Source organism: Argopecten irradians, chromosome 7 (genome assembly GCF_041381155.1).
Source record: "Argopecten irradians isolate NY chromosome 7, Ai_NY, whole genome shotgun sequence".
In the NCBI taxonomy this organism is placed as follows: Eukaryota; Metazoa; Mollusca; class Bivalvia; order Pectinida; family Pectinidae; genus Argopecten; species Argopecten irradians.
In genome coordinates, this window is record NC_091140.1 from 36,945,215 (window position 1) to 36,964,928 (window position 19,714).

General features: G+C 35.2%; 2 protein-coding genes across 4 annotated transcripts in view; one reads left to right on the forward strand and one right to left on the reverse strand.

Annotated features, from left to right (window-relative positions):
* The window catches only part of LOC138328309 (dnaJ homolog subfamily A member 3, mitochondrial-like), a 14,804-nt gene extending 7,484 nt beyond the window's left edge, over positions 1 to 7,320 (reverse strand). For both annotated transcript variants that reach the window (XM_069275053.1, XM_069275054.1), the window contains exons 1-4: positions 7,126 to 7,320; positions 5,645 to 5,769; positions 3,855 to 3,938; positions 3,170 to 3,290 (exon numbers count right to left, since the gene is read on the reverse strand). In XM_069275053.1, the coding sequence (XP_069131154.1) occupies positions 3,170 to 3,290; positions 3,855 to 3,938; positions 5,645 to 5,769; positions 7,126 to 7,294 (499 nt within the window). In that variant the 5' untranslated portion in view covers positions 7,295 to 7,320. The remainder of the gene's footprint in view (positions 1 to 3,169; positions 3,291 to 3,854; positions 3,939 to 5,644; positions 5,770 to 7,125) is intronic.
* A 197-nt stretch (positions 7,321 to 7,517) lies between these two features.
* The window catches only part of LOC138328311 (coronin-7-like), a 29,389-nt gene continuing 17,192 nt past the window's right edge, over positions 7,518 to 19,714 (forward strand). Inside the window, exons 1-13 of one of the 2 annotated variants that reach the window (XM_069275056.1) lie at positions 7,518 to 7,641; positions 8,982 to 9,058; positions 9,435 to 9,534; positions 10,195 to 10,275; positions 12,498 to 12,568; positions 14,645 to 14,840; positions 15,118 to 15,242; positions 15,557 to 15,643; positions 16,205 to 16,287; positions 16,494 to 16,548; positions 16,798 to 16,855; positions 17,463 to 17,605; positions 17,938 to 18,033. In XM_069275056.1, coding sequence (XP_069131157.1) covers positions 8,996 to 9,058; positions 9,435 to 9,534; positions 10,195 to 10,275; positions 12,498 to 12,568; positions 14,645 to 14,840; positions 15,118 to 15,242; positions 15,557 to 15,643; positions 16,205 to 16,287; positions 16,494 to 16,548; positions 16,798 to 16,855; positions 17,463 to 17,605; positions 17,938 to 18,033 — 1,158 coding nt within the window. In that variant the 5' untranslated portion in view covers positions 7,518 to 7,641; positions 8,982 to 8,995. Of the gene's footprint in view, positions 7,642 to 8,970; positions 9,059 to 9,434; positions 9,535 to 10,194; positions 10,276 to 12,497; positions 12,569 to 14,644; positions 14,841 to 15,117; positions 15,243 to 15,556; positions 15,644 to 16,204; positions 16,288 to 16,493; positions 16,549 to 16,797; positions 16,856 to 17,462; positions 17,606 to 17,937; positions 18,034 to 19,714 lie in introns of both variants that reach the window. The other variant, XM_069275057.1, reaches the window with a different exon arrangement.

The following is a 19,714-nucleotide window of genomic DNA, read 5'->3' on the forward strand; positions in this document are numbered from 1 at the left end:
AGTTGGTACTGACGCTATCAGGTAAAGGGAAGTAACTCTAAACCAATACTGCACTAGATGTACGTCATGGCGGCCAAATCATCGACCTGATTCTCATCGAATTCAGAGTGCAATACTATCACAATACTATTTCAATTGTATTCTGCAATAGTTTCACAAAAGTGTTTCCCTATCGATACAATAGTATTGCAATAGTTGTTTCGATAGTCACCACTAGATTACCCTGTCAAGCATGTGCAATAGTTTGTGACAGCTAACAGAGCAGAAATGAAATCATTTACAAAAAAGTTTCCCAAAGTTCGATCCGAAATTTTCCAGTTCACAGCCGGCCATTTATGTTACTTTTTCACTTCCGTCGAAACTTCGACGTCAATGAAAACACATTTTAGAACTTCTTTGAATTTGTGTAAAATTCCTGACATGCGAGAAATCCGTAAATCCAAGGATCTAGCCCGCATCTTACTGAAAATGTAACTTCTTCTATCGACAGTGCGAGGGGCCACAGAAAATGGCACGCCGCCCATCTTGAAAACACATTTTTGAACTTCTTCTCAAGTTCTACCGGTGCGATTTTGGCTGAAAACTTGCATGAAATGATCCTGACATGGTCCCCGACAAAGTGTTGTTTATTTTTCGGGTCGATCCGAAATCCAAGATGGCCGCCACAGCCGCCATCTTGAAAACACATTTTTGAACTTCTTCTCAAGTTCTACCAGTGTGATTTGGCTGAAACTTGCATGAAATGATCCTGACATGGTCCCCGACAAAGTGTTATTTTTTTAGGTCGATTCCAAAATCCAAGATGGCCGCTGCAGCCGCCATCTTGAAAACACATTTTTGAACTTCTCAAGTTCTACTGATGCGATTTGGCTGAAACTTGCATGAAATAATCACTATAATCTAATTAATTTCCTATATGTTAAGGCCTTTGGGCCTCTTGTTTGAAATAAAATATTGTTGAAAGAAATTGAAAATGATCCTGACATGGTCCTGACAAAGTGACACCCCATATATAATTAATTTAACTATTGCCAAGGTAGTCAGATGACCGTTAAGGCCCTTTGGGCCTCTTGTTAGATTTGTTACAAATATTGTAAAAAAATTGTGTAGCTTACTCAACAGTGTACTTTGCACATGTCTTTTTTAGGGCTGAATATGTTGAAAACATTCAAAAAATTTATGGAAAATGATGTCTGGGGAGCCACAAAATCTATGTTATAAAGGTGGTAATTTCAATGTAAAATATTCACAATAAATGCTTGACAACTTTCACAAAGAAGAATTGTATTTAGAAGAAATAACATACTAAAATTGCATTGTGTTTGTTTTCTTTTATTTGCCACCGTAACGTTAACTGTACAGTCAAATATCTTTCAGCAGAACATGTCAAAAACATTGGCGGTCCGCCGTACTCTGTGCACATGTCATTAACAATGTCTGGAAATATTACACATGAATAGTTATCAGAACTATTTGAAAATATTATAATCTACATGTAGTTACTTCAAATTGCCCCAATAAGTTATTAGTGTGTTTGAGATCATTAACAAACTTTAAAGAGCAATCGGATAGCAGATGTGTTGGCTTGCAATTATCACATTGCGAGTGAACTCCCTACGATACCAGACCTTGTAGGTAACCAGATCCAAACTGATAGCTAATTATAAATAACAGTACAGTTAACAAGAGATGCCAGAGGGATCTTGGCGCCCACCAAAGAATGATCTTTGTCTGAAAATGGAAAGAGGGATCTTTTCCCTGTTTTTAAACTTTTCCAAACGTATAACTATGAAATTCAAGACAGATCGCTACATTACTTTCTGAGAAACATGCACAAGTAAATCCCATGGGGAACCTACCCATGGAAAATGAGAGATATCCCCTTCTGACAAATAACGATAATTATCAAAATTCAAGATGGCACTGGTTGGCCATCTTCTTGACCGATGGTCCCAAAATGCAATATGCACAACAAGGGCCCTAGGGAAACCTACATATGAAATTTGAGAAAGATTCCTTCAGTAATTTCTGAGAAATAGCTGAAACAAACTTTAACTATCAAAATACAAGATGGCCACCTGTCGACAATGTTGTTCACAGATCAGTCTCAAAACACAATATGCACAACTAGGGTCCTAAGGAAAACTACATATGAAATTTGAGAAAGATCCCTTCATTACTTTCCGAGAAATAGCTGTAACAAACTTTAACAATCAAATTCAAGATGGCCGACGGTCGGCCATCTTGTTGACCAATCGGTCCCAAAATCCAATATGCACAACTAGGGTCCTACGGGTACCTACATATAAAATTTCAGAAAGATCCCTTCTGTACCTTCTGAGAAATAGCGGTAACAAACTTTAGCTAGATCCCTTCAGTACCTTCTGAGAAAGAGCGGTAACAAACTTTAGCTATCAAAATCCAAGATGGCCGCTTGGCGGCCACCTGTTCACGGATCAGTCCAAAAATGAAATATGCACAACTTGGGTCCTACGGGTACCTACATATAAAATTTCAGAAAGATCCCTTCAGTGCTTTCTGAGAAATAGCGGTAACAAGAATTGTTTGCCTGCAGCCGGGACATGGTATGATGAGCATTGCTAGATCTATAATGAGTTTCATGTGCATTTAACTAGATATATGAAAAATTTGTTAAAATATCTAAAAACACAATATTCAAAAGAATTTTGATGCAATTGAAGAATATTTGTTTTGTTTTTAAGTAGATACAGACGCATTGTTGATGATATATGGTTAAGCTAACTAGCCATTCATTCACAGCTTATACTTCAACAAACCCGGATTTATCTGTCTCAATAACGCATCGATGTCATTACCGTCAATGCTTGCTGAAAAATAGACCGAATCATCTGAAATTGTGATGGTTTTAGTTATGATATGTAAACCCCATTTGTTCTTTCAGTTTTGTCGTTCTCAGTTGTGGTAGCACAGCAGTAACAGCTAATTGCCACGCTGTTGATAGAGTGTTTTCGATACACGGTAGAGAATTTCTCGCTGCGTCAAACGATTGACCGTAAGGAAGTTCATAACTCTAAGCATTCACAATTGACTGGTTCGCAGAGTAACTCTTTACTCAAGTACTTTCAAATCATCTTCCACTGTTGTGACTTGACATTTTGGTTGATCTTTTTTTTTACAGAATATTTACCTTGGAAACCCCCATACTGCTGTCCTCCTTGTCCAAACCCTGCTCCTGGATGGCCACCAGCAGCTCCACCTGTTGTCCCGAATGTGTCATACTGCCTCTTTTTACCTTCATCACTTAAAACCTGTTTTCAAAATTGAATAATAACATTTTTCTTTACCTCTATGAAGCTAATAATGATACACATGTGTATTTTCTTTTTCTAATTTTTATTTTTTCAAGACGTTTTAAAATGCATGATCATAATATATATATGTGTGTATTTGTTTTAAACCTAGCTATATATAAGTATTGATATTAATTTTGATACAAGTGTTTTATGTACCTCTTTACAATTTCAAAACTGAATTTCATTACTTATCTTTTTAGTTATTTAAAACCCCAAAAGGAAATTTTTTTTACTTCAAGTTACAACTTTTAAGCGTGATTTATGTCTGATATTAAGATATTTCCTGAATTTTTCTTATTTTCTTTGTAGTTCATTTTTTTTTTTTTTTTTTTTAAACAAAGAACATTAAAAAATTCAGCCAGGACTGGCAATCTATTTTGTATTAGGCCAGGTTGTCAAGTTCATATCAACCAAGTTTCACCGTATTCTAATGTCAGTTACTGGCTTATTGTTAAGCAATGTTAAAAATCATTTGCTATCAGATTCTGTAAGCATGAATGCTAATCCAGTTTTATTTACCTCATATGCCTCAGAGACCTCCTGGAACTTGGCTGCAGCATTGGAATCATTTTTATTCACATCAGGGTGATATTTCTTTGCAAGCTACGAATAAACAAGAGGCCCAGAGGGCCTGTATCGCTCACCTGGTTTGTAATGCCAAGTAATGTTCTGAATACAGGTTCATTGTTTCCTCTCTGAAGGAATTTTAATATTAACCTCTAAATCCCCTATTGGGCCCCACCCCTCCCGCCCCCAGGGGGTCAGAGCCAAAATTTATACAAGTTCTGTTTCCCCTTCCCCCAAGGATGTTTATGGCCAAATTTGGTCACAATCCAAGCAAAACTCTAGGACAAGTGATTTATAGGATTTACCTCTATTTCCCCTATTGGGCCCCATCCGTCCTGCCCTCGGGGGGCCAGAGTCAAAATTTATACAAGTTCTGTTCCCCTTCCCCCAAGGATGTTTGTGGCCAAATTTGGTTACAATCCATGCAGAACTCTATGACTAGTAGTGATTTAAAGGATTTACCTCTATTTCCCCTATGGGCCCCGCCCCTCCTGGCCCCAGGGGACCAGAGCCAAAATTTATACAAGTTCTGTTCCCCTTACCCCAAGGATGTTTGTGGCCAAATTTGGTTACAATCCATGCAGAACTCTATGACTAGTAGTGATTTAAAGGATTTACCTCTATTTCCCCTATTGGGCCCCGCCCCTCCTGGCCCCAGGGGACCAGAGCCAAAATTTATACAAGTTCTGTTCCCCTTACCCCAAGGATGTTTGTGGCCAAATTTGGTTACAATCCATGCAGAACTCTAGGACAAGTAGAGATATAAAGGATTTACCTCTATTTCCCCTATTGGGCCCCGCCCCTCCTGCCCCCGGGGGGTCAGATCCAAAATTTATACAAGGTCTGTTCCCCCTCCCCCAAGGATGTTTGTGGCCAAATTTGGTTACATTCCATTCAGAACTCTATGACTAGTAGCGATTTAAAGGATTTACCTCTATTTCCCCTATTGGGCCCCGCTCCTCCTGCCCCCGGAGGACCAGAGCCAAAATTTAAACAAGTTCTGTTCCCCTTCCCCAAAGAATGTTTGTGGCCAAATTTGGTTACATTCCATTCAGAGCTCTATGACGAGAAGCGATTTAAAGGATTTACCTTTATTACCCCTATTGGGCCCCGCCCCTCCTGCCCCCGGGGGGTCAGAGCCAAAATTTATACAAGTTCTGTTTCCCCTCCCCCAAGGATGTTTGTGGTCAAATTTGGTTACAATCCATGCAGAACTCTAGGACAAGTAGCGATTTATAGGATTTACCTCTATTTCCCCTATTGGGCCCCGCCCCTCCTGCCCCGGGGGGGACAGAGCCAAAATTTATACAAGTTCTGTTCCCCCTCCCCCAAGGATGTTTGTGGCCAAATTTGGTTACAATCCATGCAGAACTCTATGACTAGTAGCGATTTAAAGGAAATGTTGACGGACGGACGGACGGACGGACGGACGACGGACGGACGGACGGACGACGGACGCCGCGCCATGACATAAGCTCACCGGCCCTTCGGGCCAGGTGAGCTAAAAAAGTTGTTTTTTAAAACAAATTTTAATAAGTCAGGTGTAGATCAATCATAACAGCTTTTGAGAAGCAATTTCCGACTCTGTTACATTAATAGTGAAATAATTTTTCAAACATACAGTCAAATAAAATATTTTCTAAAAAATTCATAACCATTTTTCTGTGACAAATTTATTTCACAAACACATGTGAGCATTGGTCTATGTGTGTGTGGTATTTGTGACAATGTGAATATTTTACCTGATAATAAGCCTTCTTTATTTGTTTTGCGTCAGCATTCTTCGGCACACCCAGTACATCATAGAAATTCTTTTTTGATAATGGTGTACTTGTATGAAAGGATCGAACAGATGCATAACCAATTGCTGAAACACAAAATTGGAATCACTTTAAAAGATGAAACTCAACGCTTATTTACAGCAACAGAATTCTTTGTTAAAACATTACAAGTTGTATGAATTATCTTGTTCAGAAAGTATGAGAAAGGAGATAAATGTAGTAAAGTGGACCTTTCTGAAAGTATAAATGGCAAAATGGCAGTGTTTCAGTAAACATTCTTAAAAATATCATCTGTAATGACAAATTGGCAATAGCTGCATTACACTATACCCCTACCAGGGCTTGCTCTTCTAAACTCCAAATAAGCTAAGTAGAATTGATAATCACATCCTGCAGTTTTGATATGGGAATGTTGTTACAGAAAACTTGTAGGAACCCTATTTGGTTTCCATATTACATCAGGGCCAGTCAGTAGAGTATCTGGCTAATGTCAGTATGAAGTGACATGTATTAAAAACAAAGAGCCATCCCATTTTGTAAACGATGTCTTGTTCCATCGCTACTATGAGCAGCCATTTTGAAAGTCCCTCGCTATCATGTGACCACTATAGTGCGTTCCAGGTAGTGCCTATTACATTGAATGGAATAAGGATATACAGGTAATGAATTTTATTGAAACAGACTATAGTGGTAACTTGATAGCGAGGGACTTTCAAAATGGCTGCTCAAAGTAGCGATGGAACAAGACATTGTTTACAAAATGGGATGGCTCTTTGTTTTTTATACATGTCACTAAATAATATATGTGCGTATGGAGAGAAAAATATCTCCACTAGGCACTAGCGATGTGTGCCAGTATGGGAACCACTGCAGTTGGATTATTTCTGTAATAGACCATTACAAGAGGTAGGTCAATAAAGTTTAGAAGGCTCGAGTAGGGATTCCGACGAGAGACATCTATCAAACGTCCTAATATAAAAGAGTCTAGAGGAGGAATCTCAATAGGGATTACAGGTAGCTCAGTTGTAAGAGCCAGCTAGTGTTTGTAGGTCACAAGTTCGAACCCGGTCTGGACACTACATTTTTTTTTGTCTCCTGAGAGATAACTCAGGAAAATGAATAAATCAATTTTTACATGATTTTAGAATAAGAATAATTTGTTGGAACCTTGTCCTTGTGACTGTCATGCTCACAGGCGACTTTATTCATATCATCTGTGAGGCGAAACTTCACAGGAGTGGACCTTTGGCCTGGCTACATTTAGTGAATATGGCAATGTATTTAAGATAATTTTTTAATTGCTTCAAAGACATTATAAGAATTTCAACATTTTATCACTATTATCTCCATGTTATGTAATAAATGCACGAATGCCTGACTGTCAAATAAGCACGTGTTTCAAGGACATTGCCGGTTGTTTATGACGCAATCAAGAATTTTACCATCAACGCAGTTACGATTTGATGAACATGTCGTTAGCATCAAAATATGATGTCTCCTTGACGAAGGGCCATCATCACTGCTGTTCTTTTGGGGATGGTAACTCGCTAAAACACCCTTGTTGTAGTTCCTCTGCGTTATTCCGCTGCATGCTCGTCTAATCGCAGCCATTTTCTTTTTCCACAGAGGAACTTTGAAGGGGTTTTATCTCATTTCCCAATATCATTAACAAAAACTATAATGTGAGAAAACTTTTAAATAACTTATTCTAGTGGCGTATGTTAAATGTTATTTTGTTTAAATATAGTAAAAGTTATTTTCACAACACTGTTTTTTTCTTTAGAATAATGAAAAGGTCATATTCGGAAACGAGATTAATGCCACACATCTCTGAATTTCTCGCGGGATTTCGTTGACCGGAAACTTCAAAATCATCTGCTGGAAGTCATCTGCGACTTCCTAGTTTCCGTTCAGAGATCAAGAGATACGGGTTATCCTAAAGAACTTTCTTGCAGCAGGTATAACTGAATAAGTCTAGTGCATTTGTGAAAATGAAACAGTGAATTACAGTTATTCGTCATTTACTATATGTGATTATATTTTCCCTATCTACTCGAATTTGGATCCGCCCCCAATCCCCATGATCCATCCTTGACTTTTGAAGTGTAACAATTTCCATGTTTCTGTTTGTATTGCAAATGGAATTTATATATATATTCCACACTTCAAACTAAATGTAAAAGAGAGTAAGTTCAGCAGCAATAATGTTACAGGATCAACAATGCATATATCATAGACACAAGTCATATAATATAATTTTAGGCAAAGCCTATCTGCAGCAGTTAATCCGTTCTTTCGTTTGTTTTTTTAAATGTGTCACTAAATAGAATTATGTCGGGTAAATAAAGGATTTCCAACGGCGAAAGAGTAATCACCCCTGACCCATCAGCTAGTGTTATCGATATTGACAGTTGTTTTGTTTTTACTGTATAGCTTATTGGGTGCGCTGAATAACTGTACTGCTAGAAACCATTAATAAAATTATTAATTATAGCTTTGCTGAATTACTGGCATTGAGTTTATAACAAGAGAAACAATATTGAACATAGAATTCTTCTACTTTCACTTTCTGCAAAAACATGTGACTGCGGCTTCAAATTATATCTCAACGTCATTCCCCGTTGCCAGGCGGAAAATTCCGAAGCAACTGCTCACGTAAAACGGCTTTTAAGTTAAGATTCAGGAAAAAATGTAATTGTTAGATTCAGGTAAGGATAAATTGGAAGGTTTGTCTTTCACTAATGTTTTCATTTTGAAGTTTTCCAAGTATAACTTGTTTGTATTCACGTGAGATTGTGATTTTGTAATCACGCGAGAGTGTGACTTTGGATACTGTCTTGGGCAACGCTGGATCTTGTGTTGACTTCCTGTTTCCGGTTTTTGAGAAAGTTTTCCAACTCTACATATATTGGATGATTTACATAGAATAACGTTACCGAGACACCTCTATCACAAGAGTTCGCTGCGCTCTCTATAAAAGCAACAAAATTTAACTCATACATTTTGTACATTTAATCAAAAGAGTAGAAAGCAAAAAGTAATCCAGAAGACATGTGATTTAGATTCCTATTACTAACAAGTCCTATGGATACAGTTAAACAGTTGGCATACAATAAGATATACATTGTACTGTTTTTGATACACTAAGTCAGCCCCAGGAAAAAATATGGAGACTATTTTTTAAATAGAACATTTTGGACTAGCATATGCCGTTGTGGTCCAATAAACCAAAAGGAAATAATAAAGAGGCGCTTATAATAATTTCTTTCATTTTTTCTGGTGTTTAGAAATATCACAGGTTGAACAGGAAACATGGCGTGGCGTTTCAAGATTTCCAAGTATAAAAATGCTGCAGCGAAATTCCCAAAAAGAGAGGTATTTATTATAAAAATCATAAGAATTAACAATTTATAGACTGTATTCTACATTATCTGTAATAAAAGTTCATCTTTGAATTTTGAAAGTAAATGCACATTTCATGTAAATGAAATTGACTTGTTGAATTGATATTGAAATTCATTTCATGTATTTTACAAACTGGAGCAAAACCTACACTCTGTAGTTTAATCTACAATAAGAAATAACTAGTCTATACTTATGGCTAGGTAGTTAATGGTTGTGCACATTCATTTTCAACATGAAATTCAAATAGAATTTAAATTTAAAGACAACTTAAAAGAAAGGATCAATTCCAAATTTTTAGTCTATATATTGAATATGTATGTATATTTGATATAACATTTTTATACAGGAATGGATAACAGACTTATCAGTAGGGAATCTGATGCAATCCTGTGGAAATCACATCAAGGCCAGTGGTGCCTTCATGGCTTTCAACACTATAAGTACAGGTAAAACTCCTTATGTGTAATATTATATTGACATTGTACCATTTTAGCCATTGCAATTGTTTGAAGGGAAAAATTCATCACATTGTACATTTACTGGACTTTAAATTGAACTTTTATCAGACTGAAGAAATTAAGATTTTCAAAAAAGAAGCTGTAGGTTTATTAACACCATAGATGGGATCGTGATAAGTGTTCCAGAAATAGGCTCCATTTTAGATTAAGTGGGGTCCCTTTATTCTATAATTGAAAAAAAGTGGGGCCCTTTTCATTTTCTGGATACGTTCAAAAGGGTATGGGGATGAATGCCATTGTTCATGGACCAAGGGGAAGTAACTCAAGTCATGGTGCCATCACATCAAAATGAACTCTTACCAGTTGATGGGCCATTCAACTTATACAAACAAACAAACTTATCAGACAATGGAGATTTACTATATGTGAAAAATTACTTTAAGTGTCATTATGTTTTGATGTTAAATAATTTAAATTAAAAAAAAATTAAATAATGATTTATGAAAGGTAGGCAGAAATTAAAAACATTTTACAATGCGTCCTTTACATCTTTTAGCTGAATGAAATTTGATACATGTATCATTTACACCATAATATGTTTATAGTTAAAGATAAATATGACATTATCCTAGGTATTATATTTTGTAGGTGGTGGTACCCTAGGGATCCTTCCTGTAAGTACATCAGGACGCCTGTCGAATGGTTTGCCGCAACTTCAAGCGCATGGTGGTTAGTGATAGCTGTGTGGTTCTGTGTTATAATGGTTTCTGTGGTCACTAAAACCCATAACCTCTTTATAAATGACATGTTGGGTCACAAAGCTATATAATTGATGTAGTACTTATCCAAAGTCTAAAAGGTCAATTTTAATTAAAATCAATGGATTTCAGGTACTGGTACATTGAAATGAAGAGACAATCCCTTCACAGATGATTTGATATCTTTCTAATTGATATTCTTTATCATGAACATAGATGATATATCTTAATTTTTTTTTTTTCTAATTAATCCCGTTTTTCTATTCTTTATCTTTGCTCTTCATTATATCTTCCTGTCTTTCTTGGATTACTATCCAATTTACCTCTATTATAAAACCTAATCCTAATTCCTTCTGTTTCCTTCTTACTTATTTACTCTTCTATTGTTCTCTTAAGATTTTACATATTGCCTTTCTTCTTTGAATTCTCTGCCATACTTTTATCAGTCTGAGTTTTAAGCAAAAAAACTGATTCATGGGGCGTGCCTAGAAAAGTCCTGATCTTATAAGCTTTTCCTGTGAAACTGTGTAAATTGCTGAACTGTCCTAATTCTGTTTCAGTTTATTTGCTTTCTTTTACTTTGAAACATTCTACTAAATCCTACTCCACCAACTGTGTCCATGAAACAGTTAAAAAAAAAAAAAAAAAAAAAAAAAACTATATACAATACACAGGTCATGTGCTCAACAAATTTATTAGTGTATTGACACATCAGACTTTAGAACCATTGGATGGATTATCTATTGTGTAAATTGTTGATATTTGGCTTGTTTGACAAACCTACAAAAAGCATGTAAATCTCAAATGATCTTGCAGTAAGAATCCTCTGTCCCGCCCACCCCGCCTCTTTTTGACCAATTATCACATCACCAACAAACTATGTAATAATTGAATATTGGTCTCTTTTTATGAAATGTTTACATAATAGCACTTTAGTACCAGATTGTACACTTTATTTTAATTCACACAGCACAGTTGTGATATCATTTTCATATTGTTTTATGTTGTGATAATGCTTTGCTGCATTTGCATCTTAAAATTAATTTTTCTTTTTTTACGTTCTTTCTTTCTTTTTATTTTTTGCATGATAAGCATACAAGTATTATATATGATTTTGATATTTCATTACTTCATGAAATTGGCTCAAATTCAAGAAAACAGCATTATATTCATAAATAAAACTGTCTGAAAAATATTTGGAAACGACTAGAGAACGCGGAGAAAACTATTAAGGTCAGACGCATATGTTTTCAATATAAAAAGTAAAAAAATTGTGACTATATTTCCAACTACACTGCACACCAGTTTCTCAATCATCATTATTTTTCAGTAAAATGTGGATCAACTGGATATATCTATTGATAATTTGTGATTTTTGCTTTAATAATGCTTATCAAGTCGCCATGAAATTGGGGGGTGGAGGCCCATATTCTTTAGTATCTTGTTTCATAATGATAAATTTATATGGTGGCAGGGGCGTTCTTGTCATTAAACAGAATTTTCTTGTTTCTTCTTTTTCTATTTTTGTATAATTTTTTTTCTCGGAATACATGTATAGCATTAACTTATGAAGATGAAAGATTACCTATATTGTTTTGTATATCATCAGTATTGACCTGTGTGTTGATTGCCGTGTTTATAGATCTAACCACTATATCACTGTCAGTAGTCTGATCATGGTAATGGATAAGTCATTGTTGTGATTTGCTGTTATATATTTATCTTTGAAAATAATAAAAATGTATAACTTTCTTCACTTTTATCATTGAATTTTAATTTATAAAAAGTAAACCTGTAAAAAAAAAAACAAGAAACAAAACAAATACACGCAAGAATGTCTCCCCTTGCAAATTTTCAGTTTTTAAGCCTTTGACAGAAAACAATTTCAGATTTATAATACAACGTACTACTCAGATCACTATCTTTACTATCAAATTCTTAATAGCAAATACAAAATGACATGAATAATCAAGGCTGAGAAGCTAAAAATTTGGAAGGAGAGAAAATTTTGTCTTTGACATACATATATATACCGGGTAATGATATTGAAGATGATGCTCTCTTTGTAGAAGTTTTTGATAGATCTAGAACAACACCTGTTGAAGAATCTGACCAATCAATACAGATGAGCTTCTCTTGATATTTCCAAAGAAGATCTTTGATATTTTTTAAGTCATCGTTCTTATGTTTCAGAATACGTAACAGATTTTGAGTTTTCTCCCTTTGATGACTACGTATTAGCCACAGGATCTGGAGATACTAGTGTAAGTATTGTTATGAACTACATGATGAGTTCTTAAAACATTACACTATATTTATACATAGAGAGAGAGAGTGTGTAGAGCTGTTCCTGCCGCCTTACCAATGGTAGTTTACATTTTCACTTAAGGATGAGAAACCCCCCAGTCTGTACTGTTGTGGGTTGCATTATCAATTAAGACATAAATAGTAGTTTCTCTAGATGAAGTTTGGTCGGTTTTACCTTGTATTGTATACAGTTTGCATTTATGCTGTGCCTTTATCTATTTTAATCAGAGAAAATAAAGAGTTCCCCACTTTTTGTCTAATAGTTCATTCCAGTTATGTAAGGAGACCCTATTTTATCTGAGAAGGACCCCATTTATGGAACACCCAGAGCAAATCCTGGTAAGGTAGCAAATTATCAGCTACTACAAGGTGACACCGTCTATAGCTACAAAGTGACCCCCTCCAAAGAAAATTAATGTATTTTCAGATGACCTATAGTCGTCATGTTTCGTCCGTCGTCGTCCGCCGTGCGCCGTGCGTTAACTTTTCACATTTTGAACTTCTTCTCAAGTTCTACCAGTGCAATTTGGCTGAAACTTGCATGAAATGATCCTGCCATTGTCCCGACAAAGTGTTGTTATTTTTCGGGTCGATCCGAAATTCAAGAAGGCCGCCACAGCCGCCATCTTGAAAACACATTTTGAACTTCTTCTCAAGTTCTACCGGTGCGGTTTGGCTGAAACTGGCATGAAATGATCCTGATATGGTCCCGACAAAGTGTTGTTATTTTTCGGGTCGATCCGTAATCCAAGATGGCCGCCAAAGCCGCCATCTTGAAAACACATTTTGAACTTCTTCTCAAGTTCTACCAGTGCGATTTGGCTGAAACTTGCATGGAATGATCCTGACATGGTCCTGACAAAGTGTTGTTATTTTTCGGGTCAATCCGAAAACCAAGATGGCCGCCACAGCCGCCATCTTGAAAATACATTTTGTACTTCTTCTCAAGTTCTACCGGTGCAATTGGGCTGAAACTTGCATGAAATGATCCTGACATGGTCCCGAGAAAGTGTTGTTATTTTTTGGGTCGATCCGAAATCCAAGATGGCCGCCACAGCCGCCATCTTGAAAACACATTTTGAACTTCTTCTCAAGTTCTACCGGTGCGATTAGGCTGAAACTTGCATGAAATGATCCTGACATGGTCCCGAGAAAGTGTTGTTATTTTTCGGGTCGATCCGTAATCCAAGATGACCGCCAAAGCCGTCATCTTGAAAACACATTTTGAACTTCTTCTCAAGTTCTACCAGTGTGATTTGGCTGAAACTTGCCTGAAATGATCCTGACATGGTCCCGACAAAGTGTTGTTATTTTTCGGGTCAATCCGAAAACCAAGATGGCTGCCACAGCCACCATCTTTAAAACACATTTTGAACTTCTTCTCAAGTTCTACCAGTGCGATTTGGCTGAAACTTGCATGAAATGACAGGGTTCTCACTAAGTTTTTGAATACATGGTTGAAAATTTATAATAGGTGGTTGAGGGCCACAAGCCCCCATGGGCCAATACTTATTTCTGACAAAAATAGCCGGTGGTAAACAAGGAAATACACGGCTGTTTTTGCCGGCAACCGGCTTTTAACGCGAACCCTGAATGATCCTGACACGGTCCCGACAAAGTGTTGTTACATCTCTGGTTGATCCCAAATCGAAGATGGCTACCATGACACTATATCTAATTAACTTCCTACATGTTAAGGCCCTTTGGCCTCTTGTTTGAAAGAAAATTTGTTGAAAGAAATTGAAAATGATCCTGACATGGTCCTGACAAAGTGACACCATATGAAATTAAATTTACTATTGCCAAGGTAGTCAGATGACCGTTAAGGCCCTTTGGGCCTCTTGTTAGTTTATACATTACCGTCTATTACCAAAGCTGTTCTACCTTGTATTATGATTTAAATTATTTATATATATATCAATACCTCTGTGCTGATATTGGATATGTTGGAATAGCTTTTGACCTTTAACCTCTGCTGATATTGGATAATGTTAAATAACCTTTGAACTTTAACTTCCCACCTTGATCCTCAGATAAAAGTATGGGTGCTGCCTATGCAGGATAATTTAGACTCGGGTGCCTTATCCGGAATAAATCCGTCGGTATCGTTTGCTAATGAAAGACGAGTCGAGACTGTGACTTGGAACCCAGTAGCTGATGGAGTGCTGGCTGCCTCTGTGTTTGACACTGTCAAAGTATATGATGTGGAAAGGGGAGATAATAAATATGGTTAGTGTCAATACATGTGTCTGCACTTAGTCTCATTTCATTAAATCTTATGTAAAATGAACACAATAAAAAATCCAAGCGTCTAATATCCTTTACTCCCACTTGTTAGGGGTGTGCTGTATTTACAGATTGATCATGTTTTAATAGTAATCCCAGGTTCAAACATACATTGTGTTACGTAAACTTACGTTTATAAATTGTAGTATATATAATATACATTCCGTAATTTTTTGTTGCAAATAATATTATGTTTGCAAATCAATCATTTGATTTTTAGCTCTCAGTGGCCATGGTGATCAGATACAGAGTGTGAGTTGGCGAGGAAATGGTACAACTCTGGTTACCTCATGTAAGGACAAGAAAATCCGTATACTAGACCCGCGTTCTGGTGGAACGGTTCTGGTAGGTACCTTATATCTCTGAATTTTACAGTTGCCTTCCTTGCAGGAAGGTATCCATTGTGGTGTCACATCATTTTCACTGAAAGCTCTGACATTGCACTCGCAAACACATAATGTCACAATCAATATCTACACACAAGGAGAGATAACTTTGTTATATTCAAATAAAAAATGTGATTTTTCTCATTTTCTTATGATTTATTTTGAAATAATTGATGTTATAAAACTTTGTAGTGGTTAAGTTTGACTTTATGAAGTAATGAGTCGTGTGGTTTATGACTTTGTGAAGTAATATGTCATGTGGTTTATCAACAGGAAGGTCAAGGTCATTCAGGTGTGAAGGACTCGAGGGTGTTGTGGCTTGGTGATAAAGATTCCATCGTATCTACAGGTTTCAGCAGTGTGAGTACAAGGGGTATATTTACATGTTATAGATATCACAGCTATACACTGACAATATTAATAATGTAACCATAAGGGTTTTTTCATGTGCCATCTCAGATAATTTAGCCACAAAATACATACATTGATGATGACAGTGTTAATAGTTTATAGTACTTGAAACAACAACCAGAAATAGTTCAAAAATCGATATCAAACTGAATGGTATATGTAAAGGTGATTATTCTATGAGAGATGAACTTACAGTAAAACTGAGTGTCTTTGCAAGTGTTGAATTTCTTAATTTGTAAATGTGTGAACTTTTTGACATCAGTATTATTTTGTCTGAAGATTGCCATTGAATATTTAGTTTTAAACAAATTTCACCTATTAAGATTAATATTTACACATTTAATTGGGAGAAATTTTCCAATAAAAGAGCCTTTGCATTATTATTAGAATTTTCCTTGTGAAATTTCCACATCTGGCTGGGTACTACACAGAAATATTACACATGTTAGACCAGTTAGATTGTCACTGTCTTATATAGTTATTGAAATGATTTTGCTATCTTACCTCCAGGACAGAAATCGAGAGGTTCGTCTGTGGGACTGTCGAAGTTTCGGATCATCACTTCATACAATTGAATTAGGAAACTCAACAGGGCAAGTAATGATAAATGTAAAATTTTGAATGCAAAATCAAATAAGAAAATTGTAAATAATTGATATTTATTTGACAACAGCTTACAATTTTTATAGTGTTTATATCTTGTCTTGTAGGTCCCATTCTGTTAGGGGGTGTTTATGGCGTATAGATAATTCAAATGTATTTTCTCAGATGTTATCAAAACAAAACTTTTTTTTTACAGGACCGTTATGCCTTTTTACGACAGTGATACCAGTATGCTATTTTTTGCTGGCAAGGTAAGAATTATAATTAAAAAATGATTGAATTTCAATAACTACTCATGGTTTTTTTTTCCCCAAAAAAATTTTGAAAGATTTGACACCAAATTTTACTGATAACCATACATTACAATGGAATGTTCATAAGATTCGTTCCTGGACACATTTAATATCTACCTCACCCAAGGTTCTATTTGATAGTTCCATCAATACCAGCAAATAACTAGCAATATACATAAAAAGTCACTATTTACGTTTTATTTTCAGGGTGACAACCAAATTCAATATTGTGAACTTACAGATAAAAGTCCATTCATCAACGAAAGTAAGTTTATTTATAATGTTGTAATTAATATAAACACTTACACGTAAATACAGACTGAGTATTTTCTAAAATAAACATTTACTTAAAATATAGACTGTAATTATGCACCTTAAAATTTTATGATCACAACATACAATGCTAATTATCCATGATATCAGTTACAGTTTTGTTATGATACAGAACTTATCTCCCTTTAATAAAATGAACAGTTAACCAACTGTTGATATTTACGTGTGTAATTAAATTTCACATATTCTACGAGCAATAAGATACCACCAAAATTGATCACCATGAATTTTTTTCTGATTGTAGATGAAGTATAACAAAATTACTGTGAATCGCAAAATTAAATCACTGTGAAGAAGTTGATTAATAACTTGTATGATCTAATCCAATTGACCTTCAATCCTTATTGATGAAATATATGTTGAAATTAAAGTGAAATCTACCAGGTATAATATTAATCAATACAAAATGATATATTGTATGCATAAAATATGATATCCCTGATAATAATGTCCTTGAAGCATTTTTACATTTTTGATGTGTATATCATATACACAATTTTAAGTGATTTTCAAAGTGACATGAAAATGTCGTTGTTTAGATTACGTGGATAGAACAGAACAGATTAAAGGCGTGGCCATGGTTCCTAAACGCCTGATGAATGTGATGGAGGGTGAAGTGAACCGACTTCTTATCCTCACCAAGTCAGCCATTATACCTGCGCCTTATATAGTTCCTAGAAAGGTAATCTACAAATTTATCAACAAGCTTACTTTCACACTGGCTTGATTTTACATTTTCATATCATAAGGGCTTTTTCAGAGTAATTTAGTTAGGCTATGACATTTGTACCAACTTGAAGTGTAGATGTGTTTTTACTGTCAATCTTTGACATTTTTACTATGTCCAAATTAATACAAAAAAATAAGAGATACAACTCCTGAGCCAGGTACTAAATGGTATATTCTAGGTTCATCTGGTGCTGCTGGTTGCCGACATGTTTCGACCTTAAAGCAGGCCCTCATCAGGGCACAGCTTACATGGTGTACAAATAAGTTCAAATTTTTTTTCTTCAGTCTTACAGAGATTACCATGAAGATTTATTTCCTGATACTTTCTCCGGGGAGCCGAACCTACCTGCTTCTGCCTGGTTCGGTGGAGAGAACGGTCAGGTATGAAAATAATCCTATTATATAATCTATGTCTTGATTTATGTCAAATGTAGGTTTCTACGACCTATATTTTGATTTGTATTACCTTCATCATAGGAAAAAATTGTCAAGGCTCTAATTCAGCATCAGTAACTTTGCCTTGCCTGTATATTCTATTTCAAAAAATAATTGTAAAATTCTGGTATATCTTTGAACTAAAAAATATCTTTGTTGTATATAAATAAATGAAAGAGGTCACTTATGATCTTTCAAAGTCTTGCCGATGATTTTTTTTTTTTTTCATTTTGAGAGTATTCATTTCTTTTTAATGTTTTATGCTGGAAAAGTGAAAATTTTACTCATAAATACATAATTAGGATGGCTTGTTTCAAATTTTTCACTCCTTACAAGGATATATATATATATTGTAGTACAGTGGAATTTGCTTGATACGACCTAGGATAATTCGACAACCCGGCTTAATACGAAGTACTTTGCTGTCCTGGCCAAATTCCTTCTTTATCTTTGTTTAACTAACTTGGGAAATTTGAATTCGGAAAACTCGAAAAACTAGGATAAAACAAAATTTTTGGTCTGAATGACAAAAATTATACATAAAATGTTCTTATAAGTCGAATTGAGATTTTTTGGACACCAAGATCGCCAAAAATGGAGTTAAATTCAGTCTCAACATAAGTGATATTACTAAAATTAACTTTGAGAGTAAAATGAAAGAAATCAAAGCAATTATTCATTGTTGGTCAAGAAGACATCTTAGTACTATTGGTAGAATTACTGTTGTCAAAACAATTATACTCTCAAAGCTAACTCATTTATTTATCAGCCTTCCTAAACCAAACAAGGAAATTGTAAAGTCCTTAGAACAGCTTTTGTACAATTTTATATGGAATGGTAAAAGAGACAGAGTCTCTAGAAACCAAATTGTTCAAAACTATAGTGAAGGTGGTCTTAAGATGATAAATGTTGATATATTTATCAAGTCTTTGAAAATAGCCTGGATAAAGAGATTGATAACCAACAATAACACTTGCAATATTATTTTTGAAACAATTCTGGATAAAAGTAAAACATCACTATTCATATTTGGTTCTGATTTTCTAAAAATTAAATCAAATAATATAAGTAATTTGTTTTGGAAAGAAGTATTGGCTGACCTTCTTTCATTCTATAATCTAAATAGAGAAGAAAATCCTTTTTATGAGCCCTTGTGGTTCAATCCAAATATAAAAATTCAGAACAAGTCAGTTTTTTTCGATCAATGGTCAAAAAATGGAATAAATTTTGTTTATGACATGTGTAATGAGCAAGGAGAGTTGATACAAAATTACGAGGAATTTTGTGATAAATTCTCTTTTCAACCAATGATCACCAATTTCTATGGTGTAAGAAATGCTATTTTGTCAAAATGGTTTTTTTCTTAAGAATCATAGAACTGATATAACTCTTCCACACTGTCCCCCTCATATGCATAAGGTTTTAACAAATAAAACACGTGGTATTTCAGTGTATGACATTTTTATTAAAAAGTTAGCTGTTAAAAAGAATTATCAAGAAAAATGGTCATATGATCTTGATCTTCAGGCGGATCATTCCTGGTGGAAGAAGGCATGCTCCATTTTACTTAAATCTTCCTCTGATTCTAAACTTCGGTGGTTTCAATACCGAATTGTACATAGAATAA